The sequence below is a fragment of the Orbicella faveolata genome, unplaced genomic scaffold (assembly GCF_042242905.1).
Source record: "Orbicella faveolata isolate gen_17 unplaced genomic scaffold, um_ofav_v1 contig_34, whole genome shotgun sequence".
Lineage (NCBI taxonomy): Eukaryota > Metazoa > Cnidaria > Anthozoa > Scleractinia > Merulinidae > Orbicella > Orbicella faveolata.
The window spans coordinates 29403670-29424420 of NW_028301563.1; the positions used below are offsets into that span (position 1 = coordinate 29403670).

The 20751-nt window shown below is 41.8% G+C and overlaps 2 protein-coding genes across 2 annotated transcripts; both read left to right on the forward strand.

Moving 5' to 3' along the window:
- Nucleotides 1-5534: 5534 nt before the first annotated feature.
- Nucleotides 5535-11432, forward strand: LOC110067146 (hematopoietic prostaglandin D synthase-like). Its single transcript, XM_020774439.2, has 6 exons — nucleotides 5535-5705; nucleotides 6877-7026; nucleotides 8730-8828; nucleotides 9352-9467; nucleotides 10194-10304; nucleotides 10766-11432. Exons 2-6 carry the CDS (start codon nucleotides 6882-6884, stop codon nucleotides 10940-10942), a joined length of 648 nt encoding a protein of 215 aa, XP_020630098.1. The 5' UTR covers nucleotides 5535-5705; nucleotides 6877-6881; the 3' UTR covers nucleotides 10943-11432.
- Nucleotides 11433-14961: 3529 nt separating this feature from the next.
- LOC110067144 (glutathione S-transferase 1-like) lies at nucleotides 14962-20383 on the forward strand. Its single transcript, XM_020774438.2, has 5 exons — nucleotides 14962-15178; nucleotides 17146-17244; nucleotides 18226-18341; nucleotides 19224-19331; nucleotides 19963-20383. The coding sequence occupies exons 1-5, from the start codon at nucleotides 15043-15045 to the stop codon at nucleotides 20152-20154; spliced, it is 651 nt and encodes a 216-aa protein (XP_020630097.1). The 5' UTR covers nucleotides 14962-15042; the 3' UTR covers nucleotides 20155-20383.
- The last annotated feature ends 368 nt before the right edge of the window (nucleotides 20384-20751 follow it).

A 20751-nucleotide genomic window follows, 5' to 3' on the forward strand; every position in this document is an offset into this window, starting at 1 on the left:
ACCGCATTAACTAGATTTTCTAACTGAAGAGTGAGCATGGGAGCCGGTCTAATTTTGGCGGGAGAAAATGTGGTAGCCGCCGTCACTGCGCGTCAAACTTGTTTAAGCCCCGTCCACACTGCGCCGGAGGAATTTGAAAACGGAACTTTGTTTCTCCGCTTAGGAAACGCTCTTCAAACCGGGGGATTTTGAAAACGCCGGCTTCGCATTTGAGTGTGGACAGAAAACATTTCGAAATCGAAGCTTTTCGAAAACGATGACGTCACGATAATCACGAGGTTCTCCTCAAACACAAGTCCAGAATGACCGTTGCGTTTTTTAATTTCTCCTGTGTAGTGTGGACGGGAAACATTTGATGCGTTTTCAGAGTGAAACCTCCGTTTTCAAATTCTTCCGGCGTACTGTGGACGCGGCCCTCAGTGAGTCGAAAAACCATTGCATGGAGAAGAAAATGTCATGCATATTTACTTTCTTTTTTCTTTTTTTTCCGACTATGGTGCACTCAACTTGTTTGGACAATGTAATAACTCTTAGAGTTCATCTTCAGGAGTAGAATATTAAAAACGAGCCATTACAAGTATTTTATCTAACGAGGACAACGCCGCTTGAGCAGAATTGATTGTGCTAATTGAAAAGTGCTATGCTGTTGATATTAACGCAAACATCTCCAACAATTCCTTTAAAATTGCCCCAATTACAAAGAACGAAAATTGTATAGCGATTTTCTCCGTTTTGTCTGGTGCAAACTCGGCTAATCGTTGCTGCGGAGAAATCATCAAAAGTTGGTTTCGTGGGATTAATCATTACAAATGCTTTACTTACAAAAAGTAAGAAAAAAGAAAAAAGTTTAAGTTATACATGCCGTGCGGTTAATTCCGCTGGCATACACTCATTATCATAAAATAGTTTTGTTTGTTTTTTCACATTGGGTGGTTTTCACTTCTAGTGTGAATTTTGTTTTTGTTTTTTTTTTAATTCTCTTTCTATTCTCTCTTTTAACGGAAGGCATAAACACCAAAAAAGGATAGCTGCTTATCATAGACTGTATAGCTAATGAAAGATTTTTAAGCCTATAATATGAATGGCCGGCCACTGCGGTTTTTAGGCTTAACTCTTCAGTATTCATAGATGGACGCGAAGAAAGAACACTAATTCTTAAATGAAAATTCAAAGAAGGCTTAAACCAAAAATAAACTCAGCTGTTTCCAAGAGAATTGAAAGCACACAATATTTTCAAACAGAACATTTATAACACCATCTTGTTTTGGTTACGATTCATGGACTGGGCAATTTAAAACGATGCTACTTACGAAGTGAAAATCGTAACCGTAATTCGTACAAAGTATCTTCCAAGAGGTTCGTGTCAGAAGCGTACTTATTACCTTGCCGTCAAATGCAACAGGATGTTGTATCAAGGAACTTGTTTCTTGTGTAAACTTCAACAAGAAATAATTAGTACTATAGTAAAAGGTAAGCGATTTCATTAGCGAATGCGGTAAAACGTTCGTCAGAGAGAAAGATGTCTTTTGTAGGCTCTCACGGAAAGCTGTTCAGATCACATGCTAAATACGTATTTGGGACGTATTTTCAATAGGATTCTTGTTAAGTTTTGGATTACTGTATTACCACCGGTCTGCTTCTGTCTTGAAAACAATAGACTTGACGTCTTTATGCCGTGTTCTGTTTATGTATTCAGCATGATGGCTGGCTTGTCTTCGACGTTCGTCACAAACGAAACAGCGTCAGATAAGAGTAGATAGAGGTTCTAAGATTTAGCCAAAGATTGACTGGGAGAGGGATTCGCTGATCGAATACATCGCGACCCAAGCGCTTCAGTCTTGCATCGACTGACTCAAAGAGAAACACTGCAAACAAGAAAACTCGAAGAGAAAGAATAAAAGATAACGCGTTTTGACGACTGACGATGTCGCAGTCAGGTTGAAGACTGACAGGTTGAAGAGACGAGCTTTATTCGGCGTGTGAAAGACAGGTGTGCCGATAAGAAAATTGCAATATCACAGCAGCCTCTTCATCAAGGTTTGCTTTGACTGAACTTCGTTACGATAGATCAATCAGGAATGTACCTTTAATTTGACTCGTATTGCTTTTTAACGTTGAGAGGCAAAAGTAATTCACAAAAAAAGCCTTTGAAAAGGTTAGCGACAAGCGATTAGCGCAATCATGGATCGCGTTCTCGTTATACCCAAGGCGACAAATCATGGCCAAGATACTGTGACACGGTCTTGTAATGAGCTGCTGATCACCGATCCAGAACTTCGCGCGCTGAAGGTGTCGTCGTTAACATCTCTTTCTGGGCATACAAAAGACAAGTGTGCTTCTTTACCTGACATCGCTTTGCCTAAAATTTCGCCAGGTAAAAGACAGGACGATAGTTCGGTTTCTGACCAGGCGGCATCAGGTTTACCGCGACTTAACCCTATTCCGAATCAGATTGGTCACGGGAGAATAACCAGAACGTCCCAAACAAGGCCGCAGTCTTGCACGGCACGTGTCCGTTCCGCGTCCCCTTCCCCAAGGACGCCAGAATTGGTCGCAAGGAACCGAAAGCCGCGACCATCACTTCCTGCAACGATGGAAATCGGTAAAATTCGCAGTGCACCCTCGTCGCCGATTCTATCCAAAACACCGCCATGTGTGTCCAAAGCATCGAGCTTCATTTCTCCGAGATCGGTTGTCAATGAAACGGAGTTATTGGTGGATTTCCGACGAAAGAGCTACGATGCTGGCCTCGTGTCGTCTTCGACCCCTCCGCTTTCTCCGGCATTGCTCCGAAAATTTGAAAATTCGGAGAAAACGGCAAGAAAAGCGAAAAACCTGATCGAAGATTACAAACGATCAACACCGATTGCACGCAGCTCGGCGCAAGTAGAAGGTAAATCACTAGCAGAGGCTTTGGAGGAAGTTAAAAACTGCCGATATCTACGAGTTGTAAACAGAAAATAAATATGCTTTAAATGTAAAACACGAAACTGAAAACAGGTGTTTAAATAGTGGAAAATGGAAATAATGCCACTCCGGGTTTTCGAGGTAAAGTGAGAAAAAGTGATTTTTAAGGTCGCAGAAACGAAAACCTCACTAAGGTAGTCCTCAACGACTAAATTATTTATTATTCCAGTTAAGAATCTCGTGCTTTAAGATGCTTTGTACATTCAACGGAGGCAAGTGTAGAAATGATTTTTTTATTTATTTTATTTTATTATTATTTTTTTTTTATGGGAATCAGATGTTCCCAAACAATATTTACAGAGTCTTCGGTAGTCAAAGATAACAGGCAAAATATTTTAATGTTTAATTTTGCGATAAGAAGGGGGAAAATGGGCTGTCAGCTTTTCTTACGTGTCTTTCTTAAGTCCCGTCCAAAACGATAGTACGCGAGTTTTGAACATTCTCTGTTTTGGTTCTGGAGCCGGAAACGTGATATACGAATCCTTTCCGCGTACGCTTCGAAAGCCATGAGGTCCGACTGGAATCACGCTTGCCAAACAATATTGCAATATTATAGTGTTTTTTAAAGTCTGTTTTTGCCTGCGACCACACAAACACGACAAACCTGTGTTTTCGAAAGGTTGTTGGGAGCATTCGGTCATCGGACACTGGCCGACCAAAATTTTCTCATGTCCGACGAAATTCCAACTGTGGTCGGAGGTGATGTCCGGACAGTTTTTTTTTTTTTTTTTTTTTTAATCGTAAATCATTTTACGGTAAGGATGAATAAAAATCGATCTTGAGTAAATCTTACTTTTTAAGGTGATTTCCGACCAAGATGGTGTCTTCGTGGGACATATGTCCTTTATAGAGAGAAAAATTATTTGCAGCCCTGGATAGGATCCTTCGTTTCAGTCTGTTAAAGACTGAAGCGATCTTTTTCAAGCGAGTGAAAAGTATTAGTGCCAGGGTTGCGCAAAGCTCCAAACTTCAAGCTGGAATAGAGTCTTTAGGCGGTCTTGAGCAGGGTGTACAGTTCTCACAATTTAGCGTCTTAAACAGGGTATATCTGGTCAATCAGATTGTTGTTTCGCCAAGACGTTTTCAATAGGATATTGGATCGGAACAGCAAATGAGCTGCTCTTACATGAAGTTGGCCGATTTTGTTATAAGTCATTGTTTGGTCCCATGCCATCAACGGGGTCATTTGAAGTTGTAACGAAATGTTGCCTAGACCAGGTGATTGCGTTTAATAGTCTTGGAAGGATCTGGGTTGTCTAAGCAGGGTCACAACATATTTGTATTATTACGGCGTTTTGTCGAACTTGCTGGGTAGCGACATGAATAGGTCTTGAGTTAAACAGAGTAAGGGCTCAATTAAGGGCATCCTTACTCCTGATGGGGAAGTAACCTTCATTTTTTTTTTTTTTTTTTTTTTTTTTTTTTTTTTTTTTTGCTTGTTCCACGTTAATTTCCTAATCCTTGTTTGGGGTAACCTGTCGATACGCAGAAATGGATGAGCGCCATTTTCTGTTATGCTTATCGCATGAATGGCGCCGTTTTAGGATAAGTTTTTGGAAGAACCTCGAGAAAACAGATCCGGGCTGTGCAAAGTCTGATTAAGCTAACCGTAAGGATTAGAGAGAATTTTGATTTCATTTTTGTAACTTTTCGGAAAGGTAACTGTTTACTGTCCATGTATATTTTTTTGTCCTTCAGTCTTGAGTTGAATAATCCCAAACTACACAATACTTAAGCAGTGAAACAGTTTTATATCCTGGGTTAGCGTTAGCCGACTTTCGAACAACCCGGACCGATCATTCGCCTGGCAGAAGAGGAAAACAGAACGTCCGATGTAGGTTAACAAGGATTTAACAGATTACACACAATGAAACAAGGAAACCAAAGGCATGCATTCACTGATCACTGTTGTATATTCTGCGAGTTCGACTCATTTGATATTGACTGTGTGGGTCTCTCACCACAAGACGGCACCCACATGCTGTCACGTGTTCACTATGAGTGATGATTACGTGTCGATACCTACCGTGCTGCACGAAACTTTTGCGGGGTTCAATGGTTCTGACTTGTGCAGTTTTCTCCAAGATCCACAAAAAATCTTAATTGAAAGTTCCGCGGTAACTTTTACCGCAAACATTTAGCCACTGTCGAAATTATTCATAAGAAAAACATCATGAAGTGCATTGAAAACAAAATAGCATTTTCGTGACAATCCGCGTTCAGTAGGCCCTTTCTGGATCGAAGCTTTCCAAAGTCAGAAGTGTACCAGCTCTGGTAAACTTGTAATTCTCTTCATTGTTAGCAGCTGTTAATGTTTTAGGGCTAGGGGCATTGTTTTTGTTGTTTGTTCTATTGTTCCCTCAAAGGGTAGCAAGCCATTCATGTGAGACCTTACGAAACCTGCTAAATCATCCTCCAAATTTATCATGTGCTTCACAAATTTGTGCATTTCGCAATTGTCAATTTTCCATACTCACTCAAAATATCTCAATTAACTATAAGGTCTAATATCAGTATCAATACCAATATCGGAACGAGTTTGTTAAGAGGCGCTGAGTCATGTACACCACTTATAAATTATGTGACACTGCAAGAACAACAATCGTTCGTCTCCTTTCATTGATTCCTCAGGTCTTAGCTTTAAAGGAAAGAGAAAGCTTGTAGTTTCGATCAATTATAATAATTTCGTTTCGCCGCACTACGATACTGACTGCTCGTTCGATACGGACTATTGAACCGTAAGTAAAATACAGTATATATACACCTTATTCGATAGTTAAATGTATGATACGCGCGGAGATTTTGCGAGTAAAGCCAGAATGTCCGCTCGTAATATATGTTAAATAATGGAATAACGGATTCAGATTATTCCACTATTGTGCCATTTTCTGACATTTTGGTTTCTAGTTGTTGAAACTGATCCTGCATTATCCGAATACCGTACCGATCGCATTAGGCGCCCGGGAACGACGAAAACAAAACTAGGTGATTTGCATCCTCTTTTATGCAGAGCCCTTGTGTAGTTCACAGGACAGCTGAGAATCTCGTTTGAAGATAAGTGCATGCGACGGACTCCTCTGAGAGCCCGTTGTATGTCTCCTAATAGAGGACGAGCGAAACTGCACTTGTTACAGTTTATAAGGCTGAAACATTGTGTTGTTACAGTGTTTGTTGCTTTGCTTTGTGTTGATCTGAACATGCAAATTTACGCTTCCTAGTTCAGTTTTGTGGATCGATCGCTTTCTATGCGGCTAGCTGCTCTTTTAATTCCAGTACTTAACAAATTAAAGTGAAACAGTGACCTTGCCAGACATCGTAGTGATTACCACATTGCACTGAAGCTGAGTCAAAAATGGACGTTTTGGGATGATTTTACTCTTTTACTGTATTTCAGTCTGTTTGTTGCTATGAAATCCCGGGGTGGTGGTGGGGGGGGGCCTCCCATGTGAAAAGGTCGGGGGGTGCTCGTCGTCTTGCTTCGGAAATGATCTCTTTTAGTAGTTTAATTCAAATTTCCCGACGAGCATCACAGATCTTTTCACACGTGAGAGTTCCTCCTATCCTCACCCCTCACCCCCCCCCCCCCACAAACACACACACACACACACACACGTAGCTTCCCGTACCTCATAGCTGTTTCAATGAAAAACAGCGTTTTCAATACAACAAAGACACTACATTAATAAAGGTACGATTAACAATAGTCTCTCTCCTTTTGCTGATTGGCTACGGATCCTGGCTTGAAAGAAAGGAAGATGCTCAGTAGTGACATTCTGTTATAATAACCTCATTACGCTATACGTAACATTTACGATATTGACTGTTTATTTAATACGGACGAGTGAACGTAAATAAATGAGATACGTCCACGCTTCTTGACGCTCAAAGAATTCTTGCATACGTCCACAGCTATCATGGCGACCACATACAAGTTGACTTACTTCAATTTAAGGGCTCGAGCTGAACCAACACGACTTGTGTTTGCCTACGCTGGAGTAGACTACGAAGACATCCGAATTAGCTTTGACAACCAAGCAGACTGGCTACCTTTAAAAAATAGTAAGTGTTAGTATTCATTTGAGCAGGCAACGCTGCGTGCTGAGTCATTCAGGCGCTAAACTTGCGTCTTCTCAATTACAACGTTTGATACCTAGTCTATGGGACTCGGTCAAACAATCAGAAATTGGAGAATATTTGATATGAAAGTCATCCGTGAGAGATCGATGTTGATAAAGCTCTGACTGAGCTAACGATATCAACCCAATTTTGAATTCTTTACATTCTTGCCTAGCTGCGTAAATGACTAGTCACCCTATAAATATTTCATGTGATCACCGACATCAACTTATGCAGCATTTCCGATAAACAGTTCCTAAACAGATAAAAATAAAGTGTGTAATTCATCCAAGCATGACATTCAAGTAATAACCAGGATCAACCGCGTTCTTTGCTGTGGTTTTTTTCTTTGTTTTTTTGTTTGTTTGTTTGCTTTGTTTGCTTTGTTTGCTTTGTTTGTTTGTTTGTTTGTTTGCTTGCTTGTTTAGAGTCACCACGACATTATAAGAACACGGGGGGAGGGGGGGGGGGGGCACAGATACATGTTATCAATTCAAATACTTAATGGTATGGAAATACTCCCCTCGACGCAGTGTCAAATTATAAAACCAGCACCTTGCGTGTTTAAAATACTAAATAATCCTAACTGTTTAAAGGACGATAGGATTCTAATTCAAATGTATATTTTCAAGTAGTTTAAAACTTAGCCAGTGAACAGACTCTCTTGTCGTGGATAGGGTAGTTTGCGAACAGGCTCAGTTTCCCTCCTCGCCGGGAGCCTATTTGCAGGCTAAGGATGGGACAAAGAAAAAGCTGGAAGGAAAAGAAGCGAAAACGGAACACGAAGTGTGAAGGGAGAAGGAGGAAGAGCCTGTTGAAAAAGGACCGAAGCCGCCATTCAGCCCCCGTGTAATTAACCTGTTCCCCCGGCAACAGCATGCCATTGTCTCCACGAGGATGCATTGCAATGAAATATATCTTTCATATAAAGTATGATAAGAATTTAAGTTTCAATAGGCCACGTTCGATATATCAAAAATTCTAACATAGCTCCGACGCCGAAAGGAACATGAAGTGTGAAGGAAGAAAAAGGGAGAGCCTGTTGACAAAAGATTGAAGCCGCCATTCAGCCCCCGCGTAATTAAACTGTCAACAGCATGCCATTGTTTCCACGTGGATGCATTGCAATGAAATAGATCTTTCATATAAAATATGATAAGAATTGAAGTTTCAATAGGCCACGTTCGACATATCAAAATTCTAACATGGCTCCAAGGCTTTCGGGTCAAAATTGCAAATTTTGTAAGTTTCTTTTGTCCTTCAATTCCCAAAAGAGACTTGGATACAAAGCAAAAACCCAAATATAGAAGTTTGTCCTGAAAGCCTCGGAGCCATGTTAGAATATTGTTATATCGGTGGTAATGAGACGTAATGCTTCCCCCCCCCCCCCCCTTTCCTCGGGGACCCTCTTATATGAAAAGGTCGGGGACGCCCGTCGGAAATTTGAATTAGACCCCTAAAGGAGAACAATCTAGGTGTGGCTCAAGCTATGACACTATGAAAAACAGGCATGACAGGTTTTTTATTATTACTTATTCTAGTGCAACCCTATAATAGTTATATAGGATATAATCACAACCATTTATAACTGAAGTTGTGTTTTATAGTTCCCGCTCATGGATTTGTTGTAATCGTTTTCTTTCCAGGTGGGAAATGTCCTTTTGGTCAGATTCCTCTTCTTGAAGTCGAGGGTGTAACGCTTTCTCAGTCCATGACCATTCTCCGTTTTGTGGCTAAACGACATGGTATGTATCACAATGCTTTGCATCCTAAGAGGTAATAGAAGTTAGTCATTTTTTAATAGAACACTTTTCCGAGAGTTCTGAAGATTTAGGAGAATTTGACAAAGTTTTGCAAACCTAAGATGCGGTCGATGGTTTGCATAACTTTCGATAATTCTCCCAAACCCCAAAGTGTTTAGATGAGGCTATAAAGGTAAATACGGATGAAGTACTCTATTGCTTTTATAAAATATTTTTCAAGAATACGCGCGCATCTGAAACGTCACGTGTAAATTAACGACCAATCAGAGCGCGTGTAGTATCTCAGTTATTTTATAAAGAATCTTTCGGTATGATCCTCAGAGTCTTAGAGCGCGGACCAGGCGTGGAGTGGGGGTTAGGAGGGTGTCCTATTTAGAGCGTATAGAAAAATCAAAGAATCTCTTGGACCACCTCAGGTGATAGACAATAGCTGTATAATTAATGGTGCTGCATTTGTTTTTATCTTTTGTTTGTTTGTTTGTTTTTTTTCGGTTGTTTTCAATAGGTTTGATGCCTAGCACAGATTTACAGCAGGCACTTGCAGACATGTTTTCTGAAGGAGTGTATGACTTAGAAAACGAGATTGTTCGAGCCGTAGTTTGCACCAACCCAGAGGAACAGGTAGACGGTAACTACAGGATACTGACTGACTGACTGACTGACTGACTGACTGACTGTCTGACTGACTGACTGACTGACTGACTGTCTGACTGACTGACTGACTGACTGTCTGACTGACTGACTGACTGACGAACGGACGAACTGACTGACTAACTAACTGATTAACTGACTGACTCACTCACTCACTCACTCACTCACTGATTGACTGACTAACTGACTAACCGACCGATCGACCGAACGACCGATCAACCGACCGACCGACCGGCCGACCGACTGACTGATTAGTTTTTAAAAGTTCTAAAAGACTATCTGTTATTTACTAAATATATCAAGAAGTAACGTATTTTAATATTAGAAACGTTTCATTCGTAAACAGCATGTTGCTCTCTCCAGAAGAAAACATAAAGAATAAAACCACGTTAGAATAGAACTTACATATTAAAATAAAATTATAACAAGAATTGTTCGGTCTTAACAGCCATGTTTACAATAGGCCATTCCCGTGTTGCCTTTTGCCTCTGTGTGAAAACAAGTCTTCCTGCAAAACCATTCATATGAAAATTTGTTCCCTCTACAGGTTCATGTTCATGCAAATCAAACTCATTTTCATATGAAACGTTTTGCCCGAGGACTCGTTTTAAAACAGATAGAGGCACAAAGTAACTCCGCAATGGCCTATAAACGAATGTTTTTATTTGCCATTTACCTTTTCTTTTTACTCTTTAGAAAGCTCTTATGGAAAAGTTTGAAAAGGAATCATTACCCAAGGCATGCAAATATCTGGAAAAATTCTTGGAAAAAAATCCTAAGGATGAAGTTTACTGTGTTGGAAATAAGGTAAGTTATTTTAGGATATTATTATATGATGTAGAAAATTATTTCACTGCACTTGGCTCAGAGCAGGCCAATTTGTCGTAAATTTTCAAGTTGCTCTGCAGTGCAAATTAATGTTCGCGTTCGCAATTTTCTGATAATTCTTTAAATTCCTTTCAAATTTCGAGAGAATTTCCAAGTATCATGCGATCACTCGTGGTATAAATCCTTCATTGTAGCGAGCGAACGAGCGAACGAGCGAATGAGTGAACTTAAATTTAGGCGCAGTAAAAAAATAGATTTGTTTATCTTATTGCGATAGTACTATTACTATGTAAAACTAATATAAACACACAAAGAACTTATGCTATTCGCGTTGCTCTTCCATAAACAGCGAGACCTGTCACCCTGAAACCTTCTAAACGCAGCACTAAGGTTTAAGTTTTTGAAACTGTGACCATTTGTTTTTCTTTTCCTCCTGACAGCTGAGCTTTGCAGACATCTGCTTCTTCGCGTTCTTCAACAGCTACATAGCAAAAGGCAAGCCTGAAGTACCAGATGTTTTGAAAGGTCTCCCGCGTCTCACCGCATTGTACAAGAAGGTCAGGGATGAACCCAAGCTTCAGGCGTGGCTGGAGAAACGACCACAAACTTCTCTGTAGCCCAAAAACGTGCACACCTTTATCCTGGAGGTGGCGGGGAGGGGGGGGGGGGGGGGGGAGAGGGCTTTACAAGGTTTTATACGGGGAGGCTCCACCCCGAGCGAGGTCCACCCCCTTACCCTATTGTATACCATTTTGGCGGGAAAGATACCCTTCGCCTTTCGTATATCGTTCAAGTTAATGAACAATACTACGGAAGAACATCAAGCATGTCCAGAAGGGATGTTAACCAAAAAGTATACTTCATTCAGCTCAGGTTGTGGCAGGAGTGAAGGTGACAGATTTCCCTGCCATTTCATATACTTCGACTTGTGAATTCCCTACCCCTTTATATAGCTGAAACCTCCCCGTACAGTCCATGATTAGATGGGGTAGCCCTCCCCCTCGCCCCCAACCGGGAAGTTTATCCTCTCTGTGATATCATGTAGACAGCATCTATGTCATTTATACTTTTAGGAGGAAATAAAAGGAAGAAAAAAAAAAAAAACAATTTGAGGAACTTTCAGGAGTGATCTGTTTACAATTCACTTCCCAGGGGAAATAAACGAAAAACTGTGCTCCCCTAGGTACAACCACGTATACGTATTGTGATTACAGTTGATTCATTCTGCGGTCAAATAAAGACATGCGAACGAGGTCAAAGGGTCCGTACAATGCAGTGTAAGGGCCAATTTCCAATTCCCTCGGTTTCAATAGGCAAGATTCACTCTAGTTCACTAACTTTAATTCGACTAACACTCCAATGAGACGCTCCTGTTTGCTTGTACATAACACCATCAATTGTCCGCGTCTTTATCCGTCTTATTCGTCTTATCCGTCGTTACTTCGAGTGAATCCCATACACACAACTGCCGACGCTCGCCATTACATGGACACTCGTAAAGGTCACGTGACCTAAACGCAGGAAATAAACGGCGGGAAAAATATATGAACAATACAGGAAACCCAGCAACACACAGAATTATCCCTTTCGCCTCGTTTGAACGCCAAACCGTTGATAACTGCAGTGCCCCTTCTCCAATAATTCAAGGTCACCTATCTTTTCTTTAATTAGACGAGTGTTTGAAACAGAGTGTGACTTTTTAGTAGTCAGATACCAAGGAGTACATGCATAACAATCACAAAGCCCTACTGGGGGTTTTGGTGTCCAGGATAATTAAGTGAAAAATAACGGCATACTTGGGGTGACCACGCACCGTTTTACAAGGGTCTTCATGATTCGCCAAACGAAACAATAGGTATTCAACACAAACAATGCCCCTAGCCGTAAAAACAAAAGAGGAGCAGATTAACCCATTGACTCCCGCGCCGACCGTAACCGACTGTGACGAGCCTTGGCCTTTATTCTGTACGGGTCCGCAAATGATCCCAGGACCGCAAATGATCCCGGTCCGCAAATGATCCCCAAATTGGACCGCAAATGATCCCGGACCGGAAATGATCCCCATTTTGGACCGCAAATGATCCCGATCAAAAAATAAGGAATGGCGTGGATGGTGGGATGGTGTGGATAGAGAATTGGCGTACGTGAATACCGATGTTTTTATTTAAGCCATCTTATAATTATAATGGCTTACAACTTGATTTTTTTTTTTCATACTTTCGACTTAACTTTGTTGCTAACTACGATGTTATGAATATCACCACTCAATGATCAAAACACGACTTGGCTTACATTTCTTTGCAATTCTCAGTAGAATTATGATCAGTGCAACATACGCTACATATCCTCCTTTGTTACACATTGATATTTCGGTGTTATAGTTAAATCACATTTTATCAGCCATTAACGCCACTCGTCTAAAGTTTTAAACTAAAATCTAACTATGAAGTAACTATTGCAGAAGACGCTGTCACCTGAGTAGACCCACAAGCCTACAACGCTTCATCACTCTGTAAAACACCTAGTGTGTAGCACTGGAAATTTGAACAAATTTATTTTATAATTTTTCCTTGGTCGTATTTTGGCTTTAATTCCTCGGAAATGACTACTTGAGTATTCTAAGAAGCCAAAATTCCAAGCTATAGTTATGAAGTTCAGCTTCATGACCACGCAAGGCCAAGGCTTGCACTTCGTTTTGACAAGTTAGCTCTTAGATAGATGTTTGATACTATCGCCACCGGGATTTCGAGAATGTTGATAAGTATGTGTTTTTCTAAGACTTCTAATTCAATAGATCGTCTTCATGTGACGTGTTTTTATCTTCATCAGGCATAAGAGGCGGTATATTTATATCTGTTTACAATTAGCGTGCTTCGTTTGGAAACCAGAGCATTTTGAATTTCAGAGTTATGGAGCTTGCGTGACACAAGGCTACGATCGATTTTGTTGAAAAATATATACTTATCTCGTGATTTTGAGCCTTTTTAGAAGTTAGAGCATCAGGAAAAGTGCTTATGTAAATGCTTGTTTGTTTAGTACTGATAGTCAGTCGCCTAGAAAGCCAAAGTAAGTTCCAGATGTTTACACTATATTCCGGCCGCCATATTGGTGTACCACGGATGTACACCAACACGGCGTTTTCCTACTGGACTCTGTAAATTTCTAGGAAACATTTACGACGAATATCTGACGTTTGGGGAAACGCACAGGCCTAAAACTTGGAGAAGTGTCTTATTTAGTTATCTTCTATAGCGTACATCACAACTTCTTAGCTTTTTCCATTGGTTGGTTTTCGATTTATTATTTCTGTTATTGCGTGACAGTGAAAACGATCTGTACCCTTCGAAGAACAAAACAGCAATTGTGGAAAGTTTTTTTTGTAAAATGATAAAATATGTTTTTTAGTTCATTATTTTTGTACATGTTCTCACCTTCCTCTGATATAAATCCATGCCATTCCTTATTTTTTGATCGGGATCATTTGCGGTCCAATATGGGGATCATTTCCGGTCCGGGATCATTTGGGGTTCAATTTGGGGATCATTTGCGGTCCTGGGATCATTTGCGGACCCGTACAGTTCCACTTCTGACGTTATCACCTTTGACCAAAATTGGCATCATCTATGCTCAACTTCTGCAGGAGGAAAAGGTCTTTCCAATGATACCCAGAAAAGAAAAAAGGAGAAAAAAGAAAGGCAAAAAAAAAATTCTAAAAACTCGAAAAGCCTAAAAACGTTGGTCACTTTTCTGCGCATGCCTGAGCAAAAATGTCGTAAAACGCGATCCTAATGGGAATTGAAAGAAAGGCATGCTGTCATGTTGCAAATGCCGTTTTGAGTAGATTGGAGCTAATCTGGCCCAGATCCAGCTTGAAAATCTCCAAAAAGTCCAAAAAATGCGTTTGTGGCAAAAAGCTCCGGGAATCATTGGGTTAATCACGTGACCCAATTTTTCAAAAGATGAGTCCCTTGGTGATAAATTTAAGAAATCTATCTGAAGCAAGCTCAAAAACACCAGAAATTGGGCAAAATTTTTGTTAACAAGAACGAATCAAAATAGAAGTTTTAAAGAGGTACAGGTCATCTGCATACTTGGGGCAATTTCCACCAACCAGCGCACGGTTAAAGATTCATTTAGGCCCTGTTTACAAGGAGGGAGCGTTACCCTAACAAGAGGGTTAACCCTAACTGGAGGGCAAAAGATAGATTTCGCAGGTAGGGCAACCATACAACCTAGACAACTTCATGCGCGGGTCTGGAAACAATTAGGAAGTTAACCCGGTTAGGCGGGTTAACCCTACCTTGAGTGTTTACAAGGGAAAAAGTTAACCCGCCTGCCAGGGTAACCCTAGCACGCAGACAGGGTAACCCGCCTACCCGGGTAACCCTAGCTGCCTTGTAAACACGACGAAGGAAAAATGACGAAATGTGTGAGTGCTTGGGTCACCCGCTTGCTAGGGTAACCCTCTTTCCCCGTGAACAGGCCCTATTAGTCTCACAGAGTGGGTTAAAACATACAAGCATAACAACGGGATACAGGATCTTTAGGGGGGAAAATCATAGGCGTGCGGCCCGTGGGGGCGGGGGTGGGGCTGCAACTGTTTGTCACTTCTCGACCTTTCTCGGCTTTCAACACGGACCGCCAATTACGCAGTGTCAAATTACCTAATTCCGTCGTTCATTCAAACAAAGGTCGTCTTTCGCCATTTCTTCTCGCAATGCCCAAATACAAGCTTTCATACTTTCCAATTAGAGGCAGGGCCGAAGCCATCCGGATTGTGTTCGCAGTAGCCGGAGTTGAATTTGAAGACAATAGAGTTGGTCCGAAAGAGTGGTTTACAGAGCTGAAACACTGTGAGTATTGTAAATATGTTGTTACGTTGATTGTTTCTACCCTTTGTGTCGATCTGAACATCCAGGGAAACGTTCAGTAGCTCAGCTTTGTGGTTCAATCGCTTTATATGCGGCCTGTCTTTCATTCCCACTGCCCAATCAAGTGAAGCGATAACCTTCTCTGATTAGCGTATTGGAACTGACCGAGTGCGTGAAACCGGCCGGGCTAAGTCAAGAAAGGACGTTTTGCGATGATTTTACTCTTTTTCTGCTGTCCAGTCAAGTTCTGTTTCTTATTGTTTGTTGCTGCCAAACATTACAATTTCTTTGCAATTTCATAGCTGTTTAGATGACGAAAAACGACGCATTCTCAAAATCCTACGACTTAACTTGAGCGTGTGTACGCGTCACACCTCACTGATCATTTATTTGCGTAAATTATCTCGTCAATTTTAATTGCTTTGTTCAATGCAGACGTTTACAGACCCTTTGAATATTTTGTTTGTTTTTAACGAAAAGCAAAAACAATCGAGCTATCAGGGTTATCTAATACCGAAACTAGTCCCTGCGACAAGTCCCGTCGAAGCGACTGGTCGCAGGGACTTGTCCCACGAACAGTTCACACGAAGCGTTTTGGGGAACAAGTCGCAGGGACTTGACCCAAAAATTGAAACCAGTTTGAATTCGTGGGACTAATCGCACGGACCAAACATTGGTGCCCAGCGACTAGATTTTGAAGCAAAAATGGCTAGCTGACACGATGGGACTTGTGCCCGCGACTTGTCCCCGCGACTTGTCCCCGCGACTTGTCCCCGCGACTTGTCCCCGCGACTTGTCCCCGCGACTTGTCCCCGCGACTTGTCCCCGCGACTTGTCCCCGCGACTTGTCCCCGCGACTTGTTGCAGGGACTAGTCGTATGGACTGGTCCCCTCGTGTGTGCCGATCTTAAGACTCGTCACGCGTTCCTTCCGGAGTAGCCGACGGATTGAGCAGCCGTTTTTCTTACGTACCGTAGATTTTTCTTTGACATGAGAGGAATACGACGTGCGAAACAAATCGAGAGGCAATTTGTTCATTTACGATCGTTCACAGTATCTGAAGAAAGAGGGCAACCACTCGTAGTTCAGTTGAGAAAGTAAAGATTGCGTGACAAGGCAAAGAGCGTCTAGGGGTGCGTTTCTTTAAGAAAATCCAAGATTGGATTCTTAAATCCGAAAACGGATTTGCGTTTCTTTTCTAAACAGATTAATCCAAGATCTCATGGATCATGGTGCGTTGAAGGAACCGAAGAATCCAGAGTGTATTCTTCGGTTCCTTTGACGCACCATGATCCGAGAGATCTGTTTAGAAAAGAAATGCAAAATCCGTTCTCGGATTCTTTCGGATTTAAGAATCCAATCTTGGATTTTCTTAAAGAAATGCACCCTTAAATAATGTCACGCTGGCCGTATATTTTGGGCCGCACATACCTATGTAGCCCATATAAGGGAGTAACCCAGGGGGATTAGAGCTGGGAACCCAAATTTATCACATACTCGGCGGCGAACTATAAGAATTTGTATAGCACCTTATCACCACTAGTATAGTCTTTAAATAAACTTGTTTTCAGTGCAAAAAGGTTTTAGATTGCAAGCAGTCTCTCATTTGCTTAAAAATCCGCGAGGAAAAATGCAAACGAGCAGAGGCCAGCAGCTACGCCCGCGCCACTCGCGGCTCGCGGTTAGAACACTCACCGCCGCTCCTGGTTTGTGTTCTTCTGTCGCCGATCGTCGAGCTAAAGAGAGACTGCTCGCAGTCTAAAAAGGTTTCAATACCTCGATTCTTTGAACAAAGACAAGAACTGTGTCACAGTCAGGCTCTGTAATTTTTCCTACACTCGGAGTCATTCAGACCGTCTCTTTGTCACGCAACACTGCGCCGAGAGCGTAGGGTTGCGTGACAAAGAGAACCAGAATTGGACTAACTTATTCTCTGTTGTTTTTGTCAGCTGGATTAAGCCCCTCTGGCCAGTTACCAGTATTAGAAGTTGACGGAAAAATCCTTACTCAATCCAAGGTTATCCTCAGCTATGTGGCCAAGGAACTAAGTAAGTAACGTTCATCCGATTTATTGTCTTTGTTCTACCTTTTCGCTGACCTGCTGATCGTGTCAGAGCGAAAAAACATCCAAAACCAAGGAAAATATTTTCAATCTTGATACGGTCCCGAAGTTTGATTAAATTTCCCCCCGCCCCCACCCACCGCCCAATCCGAGTGGGGGAAGGTTGGGTCTGTGTCACTGGAGTTTGCGCAGTATTCGTGAACTGCAGATCATGCCATTGAACCATTGAACCACTGCCTATTAGAGGTTAGAGGGCTCATTCTAAACACGTATTCAGCCATATGAAAATCTGATCTGACATAAATAATCGATTCTCGGTCTTCGATCAATTCAACTCTTCTCTGAGAATTGCCTTACCACGCGGGAACAGAATCCAAGCAAGAGCCTTTCAGTCAAATGGGCAGAAAATGCATAGTAGATTTCTTCCGGAATACCTGGTCTTAAAGGAGCTTAGTCACGGTATTTTGAGTTATTTTGGTTATTTTTGAAGGAAACCTGAAAATAGTAGTTTACTAAGATAGAAAAACATCAAAGAGATGATAATAAACGATAAAGGAACAAGGATGGCTAAGGATGGAGAAGATTAACACGGATTACAAACGACGAACTCGAAAAATTTAGGCTAAGCTTTTCAAGACGTGCAGAACCGGACGTAGCTCCTTTAAGCGGCTACCTTCCATTTTCCCGTGGGTGGTTCCAATGTTTACTGTTAACGAATTGTCCTAACTGAAACGTATAGGGAGGCCATTATAGACTGCGAGCAGTCTCTCTTTTGCTCGAAAATCCGTGGGGAAAAACGCAAAGAAAAACGCAACACAAGCGAGCGATGGATCATGAGCGTGCGAGTGTGATATGTGAAGCCGCGAGCCGTGTTCTTCTCCACGGATTTCCGAGTAAAAGAGAGACTAGTCGCAGTCTAAGGTCGTTACGGAGACTGTGTATCTTCACAAAGGGTCCTTCTCTCTAGATCTTGCTCCAGAAGGTAATTTCCAACTGGCTCAGGCAGACATGTTGGCTGATGTGATCGGTGACTTAGAAAGCATGCTATCTGAAGCATTTAACGAGAAAGATCCGGATAGTAAGGTAAACTCTATTTTGGGTCTGTGCTGTGTGCTGTTCAGTGGTAGGCTTTGCATTGCGCAAAACAAAACTCGGGGATAGAATCTGAGGCCGCGTCCACGCTACGCTGGAGTAATCAGTTTGAAAACGCAGCTGTATTTCTTCGGTTAGTCCTACCGTCCACACTAATCCGTCACGAAAACGGAGCTTTTCGAAAACGCTCTTCAAACCGGAGGAATTTGAAAACGTCGGCTTTTCGTTTTCGTGTGTACGGTAAACATTTCGAAACCAGAGCTTTTCGAAAATGATGGTGTCACGATAATCATGTGATTTCTCTGACCGAGTTTTCCTCAAACACAAATCCAAAATGACCGGTGATTGTTGCGTTATTAAATTCATCCTTCGTAGTGTAGACGGAAAACATTTGACGCGTTTTCAGAGTGAAACCTCCGTTTTCAAATTCCGCCGGCGTAGTGTAAAAGCGAAAGCAGGGTCGTTTGCCAATAGGGTTTTCTTCAATTGAATATCGTAAAACCAAAACCAAGCCAGTTACTTACCAATTAGACAACTCAGCCAATCTCAAAACGTAGTAAAACCAAAACCAATCTGATTACTTGATTGCTTTCGAAAGCCGCTGCTCTATAAGATTAGCTAAATACAGGAAATCATTTATTATGACGCTATTTTTTCTTCTTTTGCGATGTTGTTTCGAAGCCTCGATCACTATACATGCATTTCTCTAGCCTGCGAACAGGCTTCCAGCGAGGGCGAAAAAAACACTGGGGAGCGAAGCGGGTCGATTCACTCTTTGTTTTTGTTGTTGTTTTGTTGTTGTTATGTTTTTCGCCCTATAACCCAATCGGAGCCCTGTTTACAGGCTGACATTTCCCTCTTGTTATGCAACAGGAGAAAGCCTTAGCCACTGCTTCTGAAGAAGCCATCCCAGCGAAATGTGGATATTTTGAAAAGTTCTTGGTCGCCAATAGTAAACATGGATTCTTCATCGGAGACAAGGTAAGCAAATGGTTCGTTTAAAAAAAAAGAAACAAACAAAGATGTTAAATTACTGCGATAACGATAGTGGAGGGCTAAAGCGCCCGCCTTCCTTCCGTCCATTTAACTTTCTAATCCTTTCTAATTGCCGCCATTTCTGTTTCAAAATATTATGCAATGTTGCGTTGTTTAAACGTTGTCGTTGTTCATTCCGGTTCCAGCAACCTTGGATATCTCACTTCTCACCCTCTCTTTTCGCCTTCTCCTAGTCTTTCCAGCTTCTAAGCTCCCAACCATCCCCCCCCCCTCTCCCCTCCCCTCCTGCCCTCAGGCTGCCGCAAACGTCTAAGGGACCGTTCATTTCTTTTAGAGAAGGGGGCGGTCGTGGGCGAGGTGAGGAGGGGGGGGGGGGCGGGGGCGGAATCGGTATATGGCTTCAGAGGGGAGCCACTGCAATTAAATATACTATGTAAGGGGTGGGGTCACTCAAAATAATTACCATTACGTGTATTGACGGCGTCTATGGGAGAACAAAAGAAACCTACCCAAGCGCCTAAACCAGGGTTTCTGAGGTGTTGAGAATAGTGCAGCTTGCACTTTTTTTATATACGCCATATTCTTCCAGTAATGAAAATCTAATTTTATCCCACAGCTGACCTATGCAGATATAGTGGTGTTTACCTTTCTAAACAGCTACTTTGCGAAAGGAAAGGCGCAGGGAATTCCTGAACAACTGAAAGAATATCCCACCTTATCGGCATGGTACGAGCTGGTCCGAACACAACCTAAGGTTCTGCAGTGGTTGAAAAATCCACCAGCTGGCATGGTTGACTACATTTACTAAGACAGCTAGACATAAAAAAAAAACAGAGACCGTGGATAACAAGATGTGCCGATGATTTTTTTTTTTAACTTTTTTTCTTCTTAGAGAATTTAAGTAGTGTTTATCAGTCTTAAGCTGAAAAACAACGATTCGTGCAAATGACAAATTTCTCGACTTAATGTAAGAAAAATCATATTGCTGGCATACGCAACATTACTGATAACAGTTACTAAATATACTTTTCAGCATATTTCGACTTTAAACAGTGGCGTATCTAAGTCAGAATCTCTCCCACCTCGTCCTGCTGAAAGAAATACGTTCCAAACAGCCAAAACTGTATGCCCTCCCCTCCCCGCTGTTCTTTAAGTTCTCTCCTTACTCTGCTCCTTCGTTTCTTTAGCAAAAAAGAACCCACCCCTCCCCCACCCAATTCCCTCTCTCCCTTCCTCGGGGTATACTATTGCTTGAACGAAGTGTAATAGACGCTTTAAATAACGTTCCACTTTCAGACGAACACTTTGATAATGACACTGGATGTTGGTTATGGTCCGATTTCTTCGGGAGATTATCTAAAGTATAATTTTCTGACTTGAAAGCAGTGTTCGAAAATCTGTCGAA

Coding starts and splice junctions, on each gene's coding strand:
- LOC110067146 (XM_020774439.2), top strand. CDS start 6,882: ATGGCGACCACATACAAGTTGACTTACTTCAATTTAAGGGCTCGAGCT. Junction 7,027..8,729: donor CTGGCTACCTTTAAAAAATA/GTAAGTGTTAGT, acceptor TTTTCTTTCCAG/GTGGGAAATGTCCTTTTGGT. Junction 8,829..9,351: donor TTTTGTGGCTAAACGACATG/GTATGTATCACA, acceptor TGTTTTCAATAG/GTTTGATGCCTAGCACAGAT.
- LOC110067144 (XM_020774438.2), top strand. CDS start 15,043: ATGCCCAAATACAAGCTTTCATACTTTCCAATTAGAGGCAGGGCCGAA. Junction 15,179..17,145: donor GTTTACAGAGCTGAAACACT/GTGAGTATTGTA, acceptor TGTTTTTGTCAG/CTGGATTAAGCCCCTCTGGC. Junction 18,342..19,223: donor AGAAAGATCCGGATAGTAAG/GTAAACTCTATT, acceptor GTTATGCAACAG/GAGAAAGCCTTAGCCACTGC.